This window comes from Grampus griseus, assembly GCF_964374135.1.
Source record: "Grampus griseus genome assembly, chromosome: 8".
NCBI lineage: Eukaryota > Metazoa > Chordata > Mammalia > Artiodactyla > Delphinidae > Grampus > Grampus griseus.
In genome coordinates, this window is record NC_139002.1 from 26,866,330 (window position 1) to 26,887,215 (window position 20,886).

At 36.9% G+C, this 20,886-nt stretch overlaps 1 protein-coding gene across 2 annotated transcripts in view; it reads right to left on the reverse strand.

Moving 5' to 3' along the window:
• Nucleotides 1-3,212: 3,212 nt before the first annotated feature.
• Nucleotides 3,213-20,886, reverse strand: part of AASDHPPT (aminoadipate-semialdehyde dehydrogenase-phosphopantetheinyl transferase) — a gene marked incomplete at its 3' end in the record, with an annotated part of 33,712 nt that continues 16,038 nt past the window's right edge. The window contains exons 5-7 of one of the 2 annotated variants that reach the window (XM_082660211.1): nt 9,408-9,479; nt 7,418-7,568; nt 3,213-3,337 (exon numbers count right to left, since the gene is read on the reverse strand). In XM_082660211.1, the coding sequence (XP_082516337.1) occupies nt 3,213-3,337; nt 7,418-7,568; nt 9,408-9,479 (348 nt within the window). Of the gene's footprint in view, nt 3,338-5,557; nt 7,569-9,407; nt 9,480-20,886 lie in introns of those variants that run through there. The other variant, XM_082660212.1, reaches the window with a different exon arrangement.

Consider the following 20,886-nt stretch of genomic DNA (forward strand, 5'->3'; position numbering starts at 1 on the left):
TAAAATACTAGAGATATCCTGTGTACTCTTTGCATGCAAAACTGTAGAACAATATTACAATCAGCATTTTGATATTGACAATCAAAATACATAACATTAACATCTCAACAAGGATCCCTCATGTCCTACTACAGCCATACCTACCTCCTTCCTGCCCCCACCACCTCTTTAAACCCTGGCAGTCACTAATCAGCTCTCCATTTCTATAATTTTGTCATTTAAAGAATGTTGTATAAATAGAATCATACACTATGTATGCTTTCATAATTGGCTATTTTTTTCACTCAGCATAATTCTTTGGCCACTCATCCAGGTTGTAAAGTGTTTCAATAGTTCATTCCCTTTTATTGCTGAGTTAGTATCCCATGGTATAGATCTACCATAATTTAACAATTTACTACATAATAGTAGACTGGATAATGGTCCCCAAAAATGTCAAGTCCTAATCCCAGGAACCTGCAAATATTATTTATATGGGAAATAAATGTGATTTGGTTAGGAAACTTGAATCCTGGATTATCTGAGTGGCCCTAAATTCAATCACAACCATCCTTAAAAGAGAGAGACAGAGGGAGATTTGACACGTGCTGAAGAGGAGGCCATATGTTCATGGAGACAAAGAATTGAGTGACATGAACACAAACCTAGGGATGTTGGCAGCCACCAGAAGCTAACAGGCAAGGAATAGATTCTCCCCTGGAGCTCTAGAGCCTCCAGAGGGAGTATGGCCCTGCTGACACCTTAATCTCAGCCCAGTGAAACTAATTTTAGACTTCTAGCCTCCAGAACTGTGAGAGAATACATTTCCATTCTTGTAAGCAACCATGTTTGTGGTAATGAGCAAGTTCACACAGAATAGATCCACATTCCCCTCTCCCTAAGACTCTGGACTCTTCCCTTTATAGTACTCTGGGAAAGTTCTGACATTTCCAACTAGTTGACTGTAGGCAGCTATTGTGTCAATGTTACCATCATTTCCAGGTTCTCAAGCCAATACGTTAAATCACGTTTCCTGTGTGAATACACCAATATCAATATGCCTGGCCTATCTTATGTCATCCTTTTTGGTTTAATACCCTTAGAATCTACTCCCATACTTGTTCCCCAGACTCCTACCAGTGCAATGTGATAATATCCTGTACAGGTGCCTTCTCTTGGGCCTAATCTTGTACTCGTCTGGGATATGCTGGCATCTAATTGATTATTTTCCGGAGTGTAAAGATGGATAGTAGGTGTGGATCCTGATATCCCCTTATGAAAGCATTTTCTTAGGTGAAGTCACTGAAAGCTTTTTTTCTTGGGTGTATGGCAGTTGGGGTAAGACTGTTTCCCTCAGACAGAAGGGGTTGCTTCTGTCAGCTACAAAAGACAAGATATTCCCCTAAAGCTGCCATAATAAGTTTTCTGATGTTTCACGCTTGCTTTCAATTTATCCTTTTTCCTGTGTGTACATCCTGGACATCCAAAATGACTAGCCCGTGACTTCCTTGGCACTCTGGGGGCATGGGTTCGATCCCTGGTTGGGGAACTAAGATCCCACATGCTGTGTCGTGTGGCCAAAAATCAAAAAAGAAACAAAAGAAACAAAACAGAACTACTAGCCCTCACAACAGCCTCTGTAATCCCCATCATGGCCATAGTGACAAAATGCCACATCCACTTGATTTTCCTCACTATTTTCCAACACCTCACACCACCACTAGTGATAATGTGAGTAAATGTGAAATCACCTCTTGCCACAAGTATCCATTTCCCCTGACAAGGAAGGTATTTGTATATCCACCAAATGCATGCAATTCCAGAATCCTACTTTGAGGCTGTGTTTCTAGGAGCTACTCATGGTACAAATTACTATATTATACAGGTCTGCAGCAGGAAACAGATGGCACACCCAAATTGAGTGAGCAAAGAGTGTAGGCAAGGATAAAGGAAATTACAAGAGATGGTGAAGCAGCCTGGGCTAAGCAAGAGCAAGATGTTTCTACTCAAAAGAAGAAAAGGCAAGGAAAACTGGTTGCTGAACCTATGAGATCTACTTCTGGGCTATGTCAGGAGCTGTGATGTAGAGGAATACAGCTATTTCCAAACCACTGCACGGGAGGAAGGCAAGAAAATACACTCCCTGACCTCTTTCCCTTCCCACCCAGTCTTCTCCTAATGGTTTCTCCCATTTGCAACACTCAACCAAGGAAAAGGGATTCTGGTTAATATTGTGCATAGAAGTCAACTTCCCAGGGTACTGAGCAGGGTGAAGGGTAGAGAAGATTTAGAGGGGGGAGAGCCAGTTTAGCAGGCTTCCTGCTAAGGCAGTACTAGGAAGAGCACAGAAAGAGTGCTAAGTATCAACAGAAATAACATGGTACTGTTAGGACCACCAAACTTCTGGGCTTCTACTAGCCTACTGCTTAAGGTCTAGGCCAGTAGAAGAGTGGCCTTACACCTAGCACATGGGTGCTTTCTCAGAGGTGACCTGCAAAGGTGTGCACTATGCCAAGCGTTAGGCTCTACTTCTGATTAAGTATTCAACAAATTGCACTTTTCATCCCCCTAATGTTGGTTCCCTAATGTTGGTTCCTTTCTAACTTTTCCACTGAAGAATGATCCTAAAAGAACAGTGACTGCATATTCCTAGGCAGGAAAATTCCTTTGCAGTCCCCTGCAACTTGTCTTAAAACTTGGGCAAGTTTGCATTCTATTTTACTATTATCTGTATTGCTTTCATCATATTCTTTCTGAAAATTTAGATTAAAATGAATGCCTCCAGGTGTCCTATTGTAACTCCTAAGGGTGACTGCTAACCCCTAAGGGTATGTATAATGTCCTTTAAATTTCTGCTTAAGTGAGCTGATTATTCTTACACTGTTGTCACTTTTAAGACATCCAATCCTGATGTTTCCATTCTAATAGGAAAATACAGGATATAAGTACATAACACTATGCACAGACTATGGATGCATACACAAGTAGTTAAGTGCATAAAACTACAAGTGATACAAGTTACCTCTGGAGAGGGAAAAAGGAATAGGACTGGGGGTGATGCCGAAACTTAGCCTCTGTGCACTGGCGCTGAATTGAATCTTGGAGACAGAGTTTTGTGTGAAGTAGAAAAGAACTTTATTGCTTTGCTGGGCAAAGGGGGACACAGTGGGCTAATGCCCTCAAAACTGTGTCCCAACCTGGAAGGATTTGGTGAGGAGTTTTACAACAATGGTTCAAGGGTGAGGTTGCTGATAAAGATCAGGGTGTGTGCAGGGCCTGCATTCCTTTAATATGGCCTCAGGTGTTCTCCTGATGAGCTTCTTGTGGTCCTGGATGTTATCCAACTGTGACCTTCTCTCTGGAATAAAGAATGCTTCATCAAGTAGTTAATAACTTCCATTTGTTGGGGGTTTTAGTTCTGCAGAAGAGCTCAAAGATATTGTTATGTGTATCCCTTGAGGCAGAACTAGGACCCTGCACTATTGTTTGACTGCTCCTCCCTTGTCTCTGCATCCCCTCCCTCACCTGATTAGCAGCTGTTTGAATCTGCCCTTTGCAACTCAGGGAAGGTCATGGAGACAAGCCTATTGCCTATTCCCTACAAACAAGAAAGAGGGAACACAGAAAGGCTTCCATGCCCAAGAGCCCCACAGAGTCCTGCTTGGTTTCAGGGGTGAGAGCTATTTAGCAGTATCTTTGGGATAAAAAATTTGACGCAGATATGGCAAAATAGTGTTAAACTAGTTGTTGGTGACACACCTGGCATTATTTCATGAAATCAGCAAAAACTACAAATAAAGGCTCCCAGGCCCAAGCATTCCTGCCCCAGGATTGCTTACATTCATTTACAGCAAATCACTGAATTTAGTAGAGCACAGTTCAGACTCTGGATCTAGGCTATCTGGTTCAAATATGGAGTCCACTGTATAATGGTGGTATGATCTTTATTTAGTAAGTTGCTTAACATCTCAGTACCTTATTTTTCCCACCAGTATACTGAGGATAATAGGACTTACCCTATAAGGTTATAAGGATTGAAGAGCTTGATACATGTGAAGCACTTACAAAGGAAGACAGGTATTCTACTATAAACACTCTCAGACAAAGAATATTAATTGGAGATATGTCCAAAGACTTCTGCCAATCCCAAATTCACAAACACTGATGGCATATTTTCCCCATAAAATGAAATAATTATTAGCTCTCTTCACATCCCTTTTAATATGATCTAGTACTAGGAGATGGAACTGTTTTTAGGCATAGTTTTGATCAAAGATGTATGTATATACATGTATGTATAAATTTGTTTAGTTGTTCAAGTTCAGTTGGCAGTCCTTCAGCCAGCGAGGCTATTTAGTTACCCAAATCTAATTAGTTTCTGAGGTTCAGATACTTAGTAGTAAGGATGGTGAATACTTTAATTGAAAAATATATCCAAATCTATTCAGTTCCTGAGTTTGAATAGCAAGGGGTATGTGAATATGTGTACGTGCGTACGTACACACATAGATCCACACATAGATCCATCAGAGTTCCTATGCAGGAAACTATTAACAGAAACCATTTTTTTTGCCAGAGCTGAATTATGTTTACTGTACAAAGAAACTAAAACTGTCCAAAATGAGCTCAGGAATAGTGCGAGTGTGGACAGCAGCAAAGGGTAGTGTTGATATGGTGAATGCCATCTGTAGTTAGATCTCCTATACCACTCTGCAAAAAAATGTATCTCCTGTGCCCCATTTGTTCTCAGGAAGCTACTTGAGGATATGATCCACACAAATGAAGGAGTAAATCTAAGACAGACATGAGATATAGGAAATGGGAAATCAGGGAATCCAATATAGGGGAGACACAAGCAATTCCTAGGATGATGGTGAAAAGAGATTCCAAGATGACAGCTGTGCACCAGTCACAGAAGGTAAAAAGTCCAGACTGGACAAAACAGATTATTGCTCCAGAAGCAATTTCTTCAAGATGGATGAAACTGATAAAACAACTGGTATGTCTGAACATAGAGTTTTGGATTTAATTAGCAATAAGTATATAGAAACCTATGTAAACAAAATAAATTATTAAGTCAAGGAAATAAAAATGCAGTACAGGGTAAGAATAACACATCACTTAGCTGTACAGTGTTACAGTAATCTTAATGATGTAAACATTCTTAATCACAGTCAATAATGTAAACACTGAATTACATATGCTGGGAAAAGGGGAGCAGGAAGGGTAAGTGCAATGGTTGGGAAGCAGAAGAACAAAGCTTTGTATCAGGAATTAAAGAAATACCTCAAACTGAAAACAAGTAAAAGCAATATAAGCATGTTACCTGAAGATATGGTAATAAATAACAACAAAATAAAACCAGTGAAACAGCTTGCTCTGGGGACAGGAAATAGGAGAGGAAGGTCAAGGGAGTGGTATTTTTCATTTAGAAAAAGAATTTTTTATAGATCTATTTGATTCTAAACTATGTGAATCCATTTGACTCTATGTGAAACTTTAAGAAATAACAGAACCCCCCACCCCCACACCCCCAGAAATCTAGCATGGTACCTGACTCATAAAAATTCAATAATGTTAATTATTTTATTATTATAATGACAAGAAAGATGACAATTTTTCACATCACCATTACACTCATGCTAGGGATAACAATGCTTCCTCTACTATAAATGCTATTTGATCTTTTAAAAACATGTTATTTACTATGCTTGGAATATATGGGCATGCTTAATGAAATAAAAAATTATAAAACATTCCAAATTTTTTTTTTTACTTAAGCAAAGTATCTAATTTTATACAATTTACACACAACTTTTAACCAATGAAACTATTTCACTTCTTGACATTCAACAATTATAAGACTTTAACTCCCCAAGACATGCACTACAACCACAAAATAGATTCTGTCATCAATATGATGGTCTTGGCATCTTATATATAATGTTTCCACTTTAAATTAAGTCTTATTTACCAAAATAGAAACAGGCTAAGATAATGAACAGGACGTTTATAAAAAAAGAATACGAACAGCGAATAACAACACTGACATACCAACCTCATTTGTAATGAAAGAAACACAAATTTAAAAAATAAGGTACCATTTTTCACCTATTTTGGCATAGATTAATTTTTTTAAAAAAGATCCTATCTACAGATGACCAGAGAGTATGTAGGTGGGGGGTGAGAGAGTGGTCACACATATAACAATAACTAGAAGTATAAGTTGTACAGCCTTTTTAGAGAACGATTTGGCAATACTTACAGAAGCTCTAAAAATGTTTATTTAATTCCTTTGAACCAATCATTCCATTTCTAGAAATTTACTTTCTTAAGGACATAATTAAACATGTACCTCAAAATGTGGTTACAAGGATATTCAACAAATCACTGCTTATAGTAAAAACTGCAGACATTCAAAATGTCTAACACAGAAGAAAGAATGAGTAAATTGTGGCACACCTCCATTATGGCAGACACTGGGCTTCCCCTAGATGTCATTCCCCCAGACTTTGCCTTAGCTTCTTCCTTACCCAACCCAAAAGTGTCAGAGGTCAACTTTCTCAGTGACCTGATCTGAGTCAACAGAAACTTTGTGGAAATTTTCTGGGGGCTCTTAAGAGGAAAAAATCTTCCTCACTGACAAAACTGAGATGTGAGAGGAAAAACAGCCTTTCCTGCCTTTTAGATACAATTTTTATGAAGATGTGAAGCTGGAAGTTACAGCAGCAGCTCTTACAACCACGAGGGAGACAAGCCTAAGGCAAAACCAATAAGCTGAGGCTAGGCAAAAAAAAGCGTCCTTAATGACACCTCTGAACTGTTTATGTGAGACAATAAATGTCCTTGGTTATTTAAGTCGATTATATTTGAACATTATTACCTCTGGTCAATAGCATCCTGATAGAAACCGTACAACACAATACTTTAGAGTCACTAAAAGTTACGCTACAGCAGTCTATTTATGAACAGTAGATGTACAGTTCAGAGAAAAAAAATTAAAAATAGTATGTTCCCATTTAAAAAAAGAGTAACTATGTTAATATGGAATCGTTTGCCAAGAAAAAGGTCTGGGAAGATAGTTACCTCTGAAATAGTTATCTCTGAAAGATAGGAATTCGAATGTTCCCTTCTTGTGAATTCACATTTTCTGTTGCTTTCTAAAATGAACATATATCACTTTAAGATCCTCCCACCAGTTTCTATTTCTTCAGTAAATCCAATGCGATTTTGGGGAGGAAGAAGAGTTAAACATGCATTCTAGTGAGCTATCCTGAACTGGGAGTCTGCCTTTTTAATAGGAAAAGTTGTTTCTTCTTTTTTAAACTGTTTTGTGAAATAAAATTTGATACTCTCAGGCATTTATTTTTTAGTGAATACAGAAGATTACAGTTTTCATTTCCCTTTTTACTTAGAAAATCATATCATGACTTTGTACCATTTCGTATTGAAATTTCTTCTGTGAAGCAAAAACAGTCCCAAAATGAAGGATCTTCAGGGGTCATAGGAACAGCAGATGATATTAAATCATTAAAGGTGAGAATAGTAAACTGCCTCTGGGTTGGTTTAGAATCACCTTGAAATGAAACCTAAAAGGGTAAAAAAATTAGATTACCTCAATGTTATACTGCATATTAATCTTATGGTCAATTTTGTAATTAGGAAAATAAGAAATCAGTAATCACATTTCAGCAATATTAAATTATACTTCAATAACATTAAATTACAACACAGTAGCATTTCTAGATAATTGCTTCTACTCCTTATATTAGTGTTGCCAATATAACAAATCAAGAAAAATATGAAATAACCTGATTCTCAAACTTTTTGTAGATAAAAATAACCTGTGGTATTTGTTTAAAATGTAGATTTACTGAGCCACACATCCAAAAATTCTGATTCAGTAGATGAGTCAAAAAGGATCCCAAAATATATAACTTTAACAAGCAGGTGGGTTATTCTGATAGAGAGGGACCACCAGGCAAACTTTTGAGAAATACTCTAGAGGGTGCGTCTGATAAAATACCCATAACCACACAGAGATGCAACACTTCATTAGGAAATGACTCATTCAACACTAAATTTAAACTATATCTTATACTCCGTGATAGAGCCCTTGTTCACAACTCAGCCCAGTGTGGACTGCTTTAACATTCTATACATTCTACTAAAGATAGTACTTGGGTCTTCTACAGTGCTTTTACAAGGTTAATATCTATTTTATATGATGTAATTCTCATAACTGTGCTGATATGGTTGTTACCTCAACTCTATAGATGGGGAAATTGAGGCTCAGTAAGATCAATCAATTTATACAAGCTTACAAAACAGGTTAAATGGTAGACCTGAGCCTGAATCTCAGCCAGGTCTTCTGAATAGTACCCTCACCCTTTTCTCACTATGCCAGTGCTGCCTAAATAGGCTGTCTCCAGGGAAATAAAAAGAAAGTACTGCCATGTGCAGACATTACAAAAAATATAAAGCTCTATGGAATCATAAGGTATTAGCAGAAAGGGTAATGCTGAGACTTCAGCACACAAGGACAGGTAACCTGGGTTGGAACATCTTCAGATTACAGGGGTCAATTTTAACATGTCATTCTTTTAAAAGAAAATAATCTATGAAGAATTTTAATCTTTTTAATCTGTCAAAGGCATGATCTGTAGACTGAGCTTTTTTTCTAAAAGTAATGATGCATACATATTGATCACACTACATTCTCTCATGCAGATTCCCTAAAAATAGTAATAAGCATATAGTTTCAATTATTGTGACATTATCAGTATTCCTTAAATAAATACTTCCACAGAATCACAACTATATGTAGGCTGAGAGTCAAGACCCTAAGGTTTCTTTTTTAAAAAATTTCTCAACTTACCAATTAAATAGCAGAAGAAAGTAAAAATCGATTTTGATTGGAAGAATTGATGTTATGCTAGAATATATCACAAGATCTCTCACATTTTTGACACTTTGGAAATAATTTAGGAGAGTATTATAAAAAGGGGAAGGAGTTCAATTTGACAGATAATTCCATTACTCACTATCCCTCAACTTGGTACACTTAATATTCAAAGACAGCCCCAATTCACCAGGAAATAAACCACTGTTAAGATGACCAAGACAGTGATTATCTTGAATATCTACTGAATATATGAATACTAGGACAGTACCACCAAAATTTTTTGTCATATTTAAGTGTATTTGAATGTGAAGAAGCAAGTAACATACTTTTAAAACATTTCTGTGAAATCCCAGATGATCTTAAGGATTAGATAATGAACACTTCTAAAGTCTATAATTAAAAAAAAAAAATGCCCAAACCTCTAACCTGATATAAACCAAATGATTATTTCCATCAATAAATAACAAATTCAACTTTAATACATGCTTTTTAGAAAAAAATCAGAGAAATCTTAAAATCTTACATCCTGATGTCTAGATCCATTGGGTTTCCTAAGAGCTACTGCAACAAAATGGTGCTCATCTATTTTGCTTTCCTGAAAAATAAAACATAAGTAAATAGAGAATACTAAATATAGAAACATAGATATATTTCTATTTACATTTAAAAAATTTCACTCCCCCCAACCATATATACACATACATACATATATATCTCCACTCCCCCTGACTTGAAGGAATAGTCACATATATTTTGGCCCTTTACTCTGTAATATTTCAATATATATTTCCTAATAGGGACATTCTCTCACATAACCACTGTAGTTAATAACTTTGGTAAATTTAACATTAAAATAATACTTAAATCTACTATCTGTACTCCAACTTTTGTGAATTAATCCAGTAATGTCCTTTTATATCATTTCCCCACCTCCAGTACAGGAGGCAGTCTAGGGTCAAGTATTACATTCAGTTGTCACTGTCTTCCTAGCTTTTCTTTTGTCTTTTAAGATGTTAGTATTTTAAAATACAAGCCCCATCCCCCACTTTTTACTAATAAACGTTGGCTATTTTCAGTCTGATGGTTCTTAATGATTACACTTATATTATACATTCTTAGTAAGAATACTACATAGATAAAGTATCCTATCTAGAGGCACATCTAGATAGCCATCTGCCCTCACTGGTGATGTTAGTTTTGTATATGCTTAAAGTGTACATTTAAAAAAATTAGATTGCAGCACTGGTTTATAAGCATTTAGTTAACTACATACTACAGCCGATGGAAAATCATGGTGGAAATTCATAGGTAAGACTTAAAAAATATGTAATTTCCTATTTTCCCCTATGTATGAGACAAAGGGGGAGGGGGCTTTAAAATATAATAGACATTGAGGCAGTTACCAGAGAAAAGTATGAACAACTGTTAAAAACTAAACAAAATTTCACCAAAAAGCCACTTTACTAAGGCAGTCTTCCATAAGACATGAGTTGAAATAGGAAACTACAATCAGAAATAGTATTACTTAGGGACTTTTCATCCTTCATCCTCTTCCTCATATCTTCATATGTTAAGATATCCAAATTAGCAATAAATAAATAAATAAATAAATAAAAGAAATTCAAAAGAGATAAATTTAGGAAAACACTTCAAGAGAAGAAAAAATAACTAGCTAAGTATGAGAAAACATTTAATAGGTCAAAGTTTGTTACCGTAAACAAAACTATTCTTTTTGAACATGGTTCTCCCATTCTTTACACTGAATGTATCAATAATATAAACACTAACATACAGAGATGTTTTGGCTATAATTATTTTTGGAAAACAACTTAGATCAGCAGTTTTTGTAGTGTCTGTAAGGCGAAATATTAAGAGGTAACCGTGGGCAATAACTAGTTTTCATCCAGCCTGTCCACTAAAATGCCACTTAAATGCTCAATTTGTTTACTTACCTCATTATAAGCTAAAATTCAATGAGACTGATTTCAAAATATTCACCATATCTACTCGGACCTCATCAACATCACATAAATATGAAATTTGAAAACAGCAAAACTAGGGAAGTTATTTTACAATGACTCCAGTTTATCAAACATTAATATTCGATGTTTCACTAGAATAAAAGTTCTATGAGGTGATCACCTTTCCCTAAATCCTTTCTGCCTAGTACATCTATAATAAATATTAGTTGAAAAAAGAAATGAACCCAGCAAGCTAGCTAGCTAGTTAAGCTAGTACATTCAATGCTACTGAACTTGACTTAATTTTAAGACTTTATAAATTTTCAAAAGTTTCCTAAGCTTATAGTTTTTTTATCCATAAAACTATTGTGAATAACAAAATTTCCTTAAAATCTCCAACAAACCCAAAGGGAGCAAGAATATTTTACTTTTTCAGGAGATAGTTTAGCATTAGATTACAAAGATTAACCTGCTTTAGTCAAATTTTATGTCATTTTCTTAGTATGTATTTTCACCTTATAAACAAAGTAAAATAACAGTTTAAGGTATAACTTAAATCATTCAACTTTTACAATGTTTTCCCAATGGTAAAGTACTAAAGAAAATCTCATAAATGTTAATATATCTTTTTTTTTTACATCTATATTGGAGTATAATTGCTTTACAATGGTGTGTTAGTTTCTGCTTGATAACAAAGTGAATCAGTTATACATAGACGTATGTCCCCAAATCTCTTCCCTCTTTCGTCTCCCTCCCTCCCACCCTCCCTATCCCACCCCTCTAGGTGGCCACAAAGCACCGAGTTGATCTCCCTGTGCTATGCGGCTGCTTCCCACTAGCTATCTATTTTACGATTCATAGTGTATACATGCCCATGATACTCTCGCACTTTGTCACAGCTTACCCTTCCCCCTCCCCACATCCTCAAGTCCATTCTCTAGTAGGTCTGTGTCCTTATTCCTGTCTTGCCCCTAGGTTCTTCATGACATTTTTTTCCTTAAATTCCATATATATGTGTTAGAATATGGTATTTGTCTTTCTCTTTCTGACTTACTTCACTCTGTATGACAGACTCTAGGTCCATCCACCTCACTAAAAAAATAACTCAATTTCATTTATATTTATGGCTGAGTAATATTCCATTGTATATATGTGCCACATCTTCTTTATCCATTCATCCGATGATGGACACTTAGGTTGTTTCCATCTTCTGGATATTGTAAATAGAGCGGCAATGAACATTTTGGAACATGACTCTTTTTGAATTTTGGTTTTCTCAGGGTATATGCCCAGTAGTGGGATTGCTGGGTCATATGGTAGTTCTATTTGTAGCTTTTTAAGGAACCTCCATACTGTTCTCCATAGTGGCTGTACAAATTCATATTCCCACCAGCAGTGTAAGAGTGTTCCCTTTTCTCCACACCCTCTCCAGCATTTATTGTTTCTAGATTTTTTGATGATAGTTATTCTGACTACTGTGAGATGATATCTCATTGTAGTTTTGATCTGCATTTCTCTAATGATTAATGATGTTGAGCATTCTTTCATGTGTTTGTTGGCAGTCTGTATATCTTCTTTGGAGAAATGTCTATTTAGGTCTTCTGCCCATTTTTGGATTGGGTTGTTTGTTTTTTTGTTATTGAGCTGTATGAGCTGCTTGTAAATTCTGGAGATTAATCCTTTGTCGGTTGCTTCATTTGCAAATATTTTCTCCCATTCTGAGGGCTGTCTTTTGGTCTTGTTTATGGTTTCCTTTGCTGTGCAAAAGCTTTGAAGTTTCATTAGGTCCCATTTGTTTATTTTTATTTCCATTTCTCTAGAAGGTGGGTCAAAAAGGATCTTGCTGTGATTTATGTCAGAGTGTTCTGCCTATGTTTTCCTCTAAGAGTTTGATAGTTTCTGACCTTACATTTAGGTCTTTAATCCATTTTGAGCTTATTTCTGTGCATGGTGTTAGAGAGTGTTCTAATCTCATACTTTCACATGTACCTGTCCAGTTTTCCCAGCACCACTTATTGAAGAGGCTGTCCTTTCTCCACTGTATATTCCTGCCTCCTTTATCAAATAAAGGTGACCATATGCATATGGGTTTATCTCTGGGCTTTCTATCCTGTTCCATTGATCTATATTTTTGTTTTTGTGCCAGTACCATACTGTCTTGATTACTGTAGCTTTCAGTATAGTCTGAAGTCAGGGAGCCTGATTCCTCCAGCTCCGTTTTTCGTTCTCAAGATTGCTTTGGCTATTCGGGGTCTTTTGTGTTTCCATACAAATTGTGAAATTTTTGGTTCTAGTTCTGTGAAAAATGCCAGTGGTAGTTTGATAGGGATTGCATCGAATCTGTAGATTGCTTTGGGTAGTAGAGTCATTTTCACAATGTTGATTCTTCCAATCCAAGAACATGGTATATCTCTCCATCTATTTGTATCATCTTTAACTTCTTTCATCAGTGTCTTATAATTTTCTGCATACAGGTCTTTTGTCTCCTTAGGTAGGTTTATTCCTAGATATTTTATTCTTTTTGTTGCAATGGTAAATGGGAGTGTTTTCTTGATTTCACTTTCAGATTTTTCATCATTAGTGTATAGGAATGCAAGAGATTTCTGTGCATTAAATTTGTATCCTGCTACTTTACCAAATTCATTGATTAGCTCTAGTAGTTTTCTGGTAGCATCTTTAGGATTCTCTATGTATAGGATCATGTTATCTGCAAACAGTCACAGCTTTACATCTTCTTTTCCAATTTGGATTCCTTTTATTTCCTTTTCTTCTCTGATTGCTCTGGCTAAAATTTCCAAAATTATGTTGAATAAGAGTGGTGAGAGTGGGCAACCTTGTCTTGTTCCTGATCTTAGAAGAAATGCTTTCAGTTTTTCACCATTGAGGATCATGTTGGCTGTGGGTTTGTCATATATGGCCTTTATTATGTTGAGGAAAGTTCACTCTATGCCTACTTTCTGCAGGGTTTTTATCATCAATGGGTGCTGAATTTTGTCGAAAGCTTTCTCTGCATCTATTGAGATGACCATATGGTTTTCCTTCAATTTGTTAATATGGTGTATCACATTGATTGATTTGCATATATTGAAGAATCCTTGCATTCCTGGAATAAACCCCAACTGATCATGGTGTATGATCCTCTTAATGTGCTGCTAGATTCTGTTTGCCAGTATTTTGTTGAGGATTTTTGCATCTATGATCATCAGTGATATTGGCCTGTAGTTTTCTTTCTTTGTGACATCCTTGTCTGGTTTAGGTATCAGGGTGATGGTGGCCTTGTAGAATGAGTTTGGGAGTGTTCCTCCCTCTGCTATATTTTGGAAGAGTTTGAGAAGGATAGGTGTTAGCTCTTCTCTAAATGTTTGATAGAATTCGCCTGTGAAGCCATCTGGTCCTGGGCTTTTGTTTGTTGGAAGATTTTTAATCACAGTTTCAATTTCAGTGCTTGTGATTGGTCTGTTTATATTTTCCATTTCTTCCTGATTCAGTGTTGGCAGGTTGTGCATTTCTAAGAATGTCCATTTCTTCCAGGTTGTCCATTTTATTGGCATAGAGTTGCTTGTGGTAATCCTTCATGATCTTTTGTATTTCTGCAGTGTCAGTTGTTACTTCTCCTTTTCATTTCTAATTCTATTGATTTGGGTCTTCTCCCTTTTTTTCTTGATGAGTCTGGCTAGTGGTTTATCTATTTTGTTTATCTTCTCAAAGAACCAGTTTTTAGTTTTATTGATCTTTGTTATCGTTTCCTTCATTTCTTTTTCATTTATATCTGATCTGATCTTTGTGATTTCTTTCCTTCTGCTAACAATGGGATTTTTTTGTTCTTCTTTCTCTAATTGCTTTAGGTGCAAGGTTAGGTTGTTTATTCTAGATGTTTCCTGCTTCTTAAGGTAGGATTGTATTGCTATAAACTTCCCTCTCAGAAATGCTTTTGCTGCATCCCATAGGTTTTGGGTAGTTGTGTCTCCATTGTCATTTGTTTCTAGGTATTTTTTTTATTTCCTCTTTGATTTCAGTGATCACTTCGTTATTAAGTAGTGTTTTGTGTAGCTTCCATGTGTTTGTATTTTTTACAGCTCTTTTCCTGTAATTTATATCTAGTCTCAGAGCACTGTGGTCGGAAAAGATACTTGATACAATTTCAATTTTCTTAAATTTACCAACGTTTGATTTGTGACCCAAGATATGATCTATCCTGGAGAATGTTCCATGAGCACTTGAGAAAAATGTGTATTCTGTTGTTTTTGGATGGAATGTCCTATAAGTATCAATTAAGTCCATCTTGTTTAATGTATCATTTAAAGCTTGTGGTTTCCTTATTTATTTTCATTTTGGATGATCTGTCCATTGGTGAAAGTGGGGTGTTAAAATTCCCTACTATGAATGTGTTACTGTCAATTTCCCCTTTTATGGCTGTTAGTATTTGCCTTAGGTATTGTGGTACTCCTATGTTGGGTGCATAAATATTTACAATTGTTATATCTTCTTCTTGGATCGATCCCTTGATCATTATGTAGTGTCCTTCTTTGCGTCTTCTATTAGTCTTTATGTTAAAGTCTATTTTGTCTGATATGAGTATTGCTACTCCAGCTTTCTTTTGATTTCCATTTGCATGGAATATCTTTTTCCATCCCCTCACTTTCAGTCTGTATGTATCTCTAGGTCTGAAGTGGGTCTCTTGTAGACAGCATATATATGGGTCTTGATTTTGTATCCATTCAGCCAGTCTGTGTCTTTTGATGGGAGCATTTAATCCATTTACATTTAAGGTAATTATCGATATGTATGTTCCTATTCCCATTTTCTTAATTGTTTTGGGTTTGTTATTGTAGATCTTTTCCTTCTCTTGTGTTTCTTGCCTAGAGAAGGTCCTTTAGGATTTGTTGTAAAGGTGGTTTGGTGGTGCTGAACTCTCTCAGCTTTTGCTTGTCTGTAAAGGTGTTAATTTCTCCATCATATCTGAATGAGATCCTTGCTGGGTAGAGTAATCTTGGCTGCAGGTTTTTCTCCTTCATCACTTTAAATATGTCCTGCCAGTCCCTTCTGGCTTGCAGAGTTTCTGCTGAAAGATCAGCTGTTAACCTTATGTGGATTCCCTTGTGTGTTATTTGTTGTTTTTCCCTTGCTGCTTTTAATATGTCTTCTTTGTATTTAATTTTTGACAGTTTGATTAATATGTGTCTTGGTGTGTTTCTCCTTGGATTTACCCTGTATGGGACTCTCTGTGCTTCCTGGACTTAACTATTTCCTTTCCCATATTAGGGAAGTTTTCAACTATAATCTCTTCAAATATTTTTTCAGTCCCTTTCTTTTTCTCTTCTTCTTCTGGAACCCCTATAATTCGAACGTTGGTGCGTTTAATGTTGTCCCAGAGGTCTCTGAGACTGTCCTCAGTTCTTTTCATTCTTTTTCTTTATTCTGCTCTGCAGTAGTTATTTCTACTATTTTATCTTCCAGGTCACTTATCCGTTCTTCTGCCTCAGTTATTCTGCTATTGATCCCTTCTAGAGTATTTTTAATTTCATTTATTGTGTTGGTCATCGTTGCTTGTTTCATCTTTAATTCTTCTATGTCCTTGTTAAATGTTTCTTGCATTTTCTCTATTCTATTTCCAAGATTTTGGATCATCTTTACTATCATTATTCTGAATTATTTGTCAGGTAGACTGGCTATTTCCTCTTCATTTGTTAGGTCTGGTGGGTTTTTATCTTGCTCCTTCATCTGCCGTGTGTTTTTCTGTTTTCTCATTTTGCTTATCTTACTGTGTTTGGGGTCTCCTTTTTGCAGGCTGCAGGTTCGTAGTTCCCATTGTTTTTGGTGTCTGTCCCCAGTGGCTAAATTTGGTTCAGTGGGTTGTGTAGGCTTCCTGGTGGAGGGGACTTGTGCCTGTGTTCTGGTGGATGAGGCTGGATCTTGTCTTTCTGGTGGGCAGGTCCACGGCTGGCTGCATGTTTTGGGGTGTTTGTGGACTTATTATGATTTTAGTCAGCCTCTCTGCTAATGGGTGGGGCTGTGTTCCTGTCCTGCTAGTTGTCTGGCATAGGGTTTCCAGCACTGTAGCTTGCTGGTCATTGAGTGAAGCTGGGTGTTGGTGTTGAGATGGAGATCCCTGGGAGATTTTCGCCGTTTGGTATTACGTGGAGCTGGGAGATCTCTTGTGGACCAGTGTCCTGAAGTTGGCTCTTCCACCTCAGAGGCACAGCACTGACTCCTGGCTGCAGCACCGAGAGCCTTTCATCCACACGGCTTTTTTATGAGAAGAAATTCTGCAGAATCATTTCAGAAACTGAGGGAGGAAAGTGAATGAAGACAAAAAAGACCCTTTTCCTGCAATCCCTGGCCTCCTGGTATGAAGACACTAGGACAACATTCAATATTTCTACTTTTTAAAGCACTTCCTTTCAAAAGCAAAGAATTTCTGTTTCATCTAATTTCATCATTTGAAACTTTTTGGTGGTAAATTTAACTTTCCTAAGAGAAACCAGTTACGAAAATTGAGAGCCTATGAAATCATGAGATTCCTCTTGGCATAAGAATTCATATTTCTTCTAGAGTATTAATTTTCCAGGTGTGAGATACAATACTCAGGTAAGTGGAAAATCCTTTGGAGGATTTGTTGTAATAAATAATGGATTCTTGATGATGTCCACGCTAGCATTTTAGGTCTACAACAGATACAATGCTAAGTAAGATACTGCCCCTGCCTTCAGGGAGCCCTGGGAAAGTAAAGCAAGTAGAGAAGTACAAAGATTATGAGGCAAAATGTGGTATGTTGTAAGAAAGAAAAAAAAAGCTTGGTCTTAAATGAAATAAAGAAAAGGCTCCTGAAATGGATTTAAATTGTTCAAGGAGAAGGCAAGGTGGAGATTGCGGCAGGGTGGATGGGTGGGTGGTGGTGAGGACACAGAAGAATTGAAACAAATATAAATACAAGAGGGTTGGAGATATTTAAAGAATATCAGATAGCAGGTTGTGATTTGGCTGCAATGTGGAGTGTATATAGGGAAACGACGGCCAAAAATGAAGAAGGATGAAGCAAAATAATGGAAGAGGAACCCAGTTAGGAGGCTACTGCATTAGTCTAAGTTGGATGTAAACAGTGCCCACACTAAGCGTTTTCAGAGGGGAGCATGTCACTGTTAATTAGAGGGTTTGGTATAACAAGGGGAGGAGGAGGGGAACTTAAAATGGGTCTGGGCTTTCTTAATCCTGGATGACTGGATGGTGGTACCATCAAAAAAAGTAAAGTTAGAAAAAGAAAATAACTTGAAGGGCAATTATTATTTTGACTTATCTGCAGAATTTGTGGTGTCTGTGTAGTGTTCAAGGAGAAGTACATAGCAGTGAGAAATAGGAGTCTGAAGAGTGAAAGAAACTGAGTTAAAGGTTTGGTAGTCATATGCAGAAAGGTAGTGTGCTTGAAACTGCTAATTGTGAGAGTGGATTCATGAAAACAGTAGATGCCTGGGAAAATGTCTATAATTAGAAGGTAGCAATGAAATGTACTTCTTAAATATAAGAGTTTTAGGGTTCAGTCTGTTGTCTTCTTTTCTATATACTTCTGGATGGTTTCACAGACTACCTTCCACTAACAGCTCTCGTTTAATGACAAGCCTATTCTTTCCTTAAAGCTCTCAGCTTCTATTTCATAGCTAAACTCTCATCTTGAATGTTATTCAAAACACTAAGCAGATTTTTAAAAAAATACTCATTTGCTTTATAATTTTCATTTCATATTCTTCTTTTGAGTCTCCAAGTAAATAAACACTCCTTTTTCTCCCAGGATGCAGAATTTTACCATATGTCCTATGATGGCACTGTCCTTTAGTTCTGCTTAAATGAGGATAGTATCCTTAGCCTTCTGCACCATTAATTTGTGTGCCAGTAGATACCACATATCCACACGTGCAGTCTAGAACCTATTTCTGGTATCCTGCAGGCATTCTTTTAATGCTGCCTGCAGGAACAGGGCTATTTTTTCCACTTAGCTTATCAATTCTCACACTAGGAAGAGAATCTATGAGTCTGAAGTAGTTCAGTTATTCACTGGCTATATGCATTAATTAATGAAAACTACAGTCTCTGACATGTACTATTTCTAGGTATTTGTCCCACCTCCAACCCAGGTAACAGTACTTTCTAAAATACCTTTAAAGGTACTTTCTAAAATACCCTGTGTGCTTACATTTAGTCATCAAATACGTATTTCTCCCATCTCCAACCCAGGTAACAGTACTTTCTAAAATACCTTTAAAGGTACTTTCTAAAATACCCTGTGTGCTTACATTTAGTCATCAAATACTTATGGAGAAAAAACCAAGCCATGGGGCTAATCATGTTTGGCTATGACTCTGTTTCAAGAAGTTGTGTCTACACAGTACAGAAAGGAGAGAAGAGCAAGATGGCTACAAAGTTGTCCTGTGCAGAGGTTTCATTTGGAGTTACCCATGAAAAGTAGGGAAGGGTTGAAACTTCTTCCTACCTTGTTTTCAGTTTACTAAAGCAGCTGGACTCTACAGAGTAGGAACAGAAGGCAACTTATTCTCTCTCACCATTTCCCTTTAAACAAGTTCTGACAATTCATTTTTCTCTTTCCCTGGATGAAATCTTGATCAGATCTCATAAATGACATTTCTGGTCATTCTCAGTATCAAATTTTCTCTGAAAAATGTTTGATCCAAATTAAATTTTATTCTAATTTCATAAGAAATTCTTCCTCCCACTATCCTAGCTCAAACCTAATTCAGGGTTGGAAGTCTCCAATAGGGAAAGGAAGTGATTTCCTCTCTTCCTAACTGCAGATGCTCCCTCATTCACTATGCTGCCACCTCTAGTTCTTCTAGTGTGGGTGAATTTAGTGTGTATGAGTGAGAAAGGAAAAGACTGAATAAAAGGGAGGAAAGGACAGTGAAGATCATTCACGCCACGGTTGTACACTGAAATCATAGCCCTTCCTCAGCTGCATACCTAAAGACTGGTTCTTTATCTTGTGGGGGTACTTGGAGATGCCCAGACAGGAACCTCCCGTCTGTTTCTTGACTCTAGGTATGCCTCCCCTGGCTCTACGTTCATCATTCTCCCCTCAAACCCTGGCTTCTGGCTATCCATACCACCAGATTCATTCTGTTAAGTTCACTCTCCCCTTCCAGGCCTGTTTATAGTATAAAAATAATCCACACTTAAATATATGCATCTAACATATATTATTTTTATATTTTTCTAACTGGTACACTGAATGGGTAAAACACCCAGGTACATTCAGTAAAGAATTTAATTTTTCTTCCATAGATGTCTTCAAATATGCCCTGCTGGATCTCCCTTCCCACCTTCTGAACAAGCCCTTAGACAAACCCCATAGCTCTTCAGTCACTTTCAGCTTAAAAAAAAAATCCCATTTCAATTCTTAGAACACATTCTTCTCCTTGGCCTCACCTTGCTCTTCTGCTCTGGTTTCCTTAAGGTAAGGTGGCAGAGAGGAAAGGGATGGAGGAAACAGGCAAAGTAATGATCAATGATGTTGTAATCTAGTTTTTAGAACTCTGGGTCATATCAAGTATCCAAATGCTGGCTTAGTGAGCATCTGAGGAATTTTCAGAGAACTACTTCCAGTTCCTTTGTCCCGTACCACTGCCTGGAACTAGCAGTGCATTTAACGGCTGACTTCTTGTAATTCTTACCCTCATCAATTAATACACAGTAGAATGCACAATGCCTCTTTTTGGAATTCCTCTTGGGTAGGGTCCTTTCAAGACACTTCAGGCCCATTTTCCACAGCATCTATTTTGGTCCACAGGAACTCAGACATCTTTGTCACCCAAAACGTTTAAGCACAGCTGGCCCAATCACTGACTCTTCCCTCCTCACCCTGCTACTAGGCCTACTCCATCTGGCACCACAAAGGATTTCCCATGAATGAAATGGCTGACGTTTGCCCCTTTCAGTATGAATTATTTTTTTAAACAAATGTATTAAAAAATACAGTATCCTAATATAATATAATTTACTTTTTAATTCATAGAATCCCTACCTTACATGGTATGT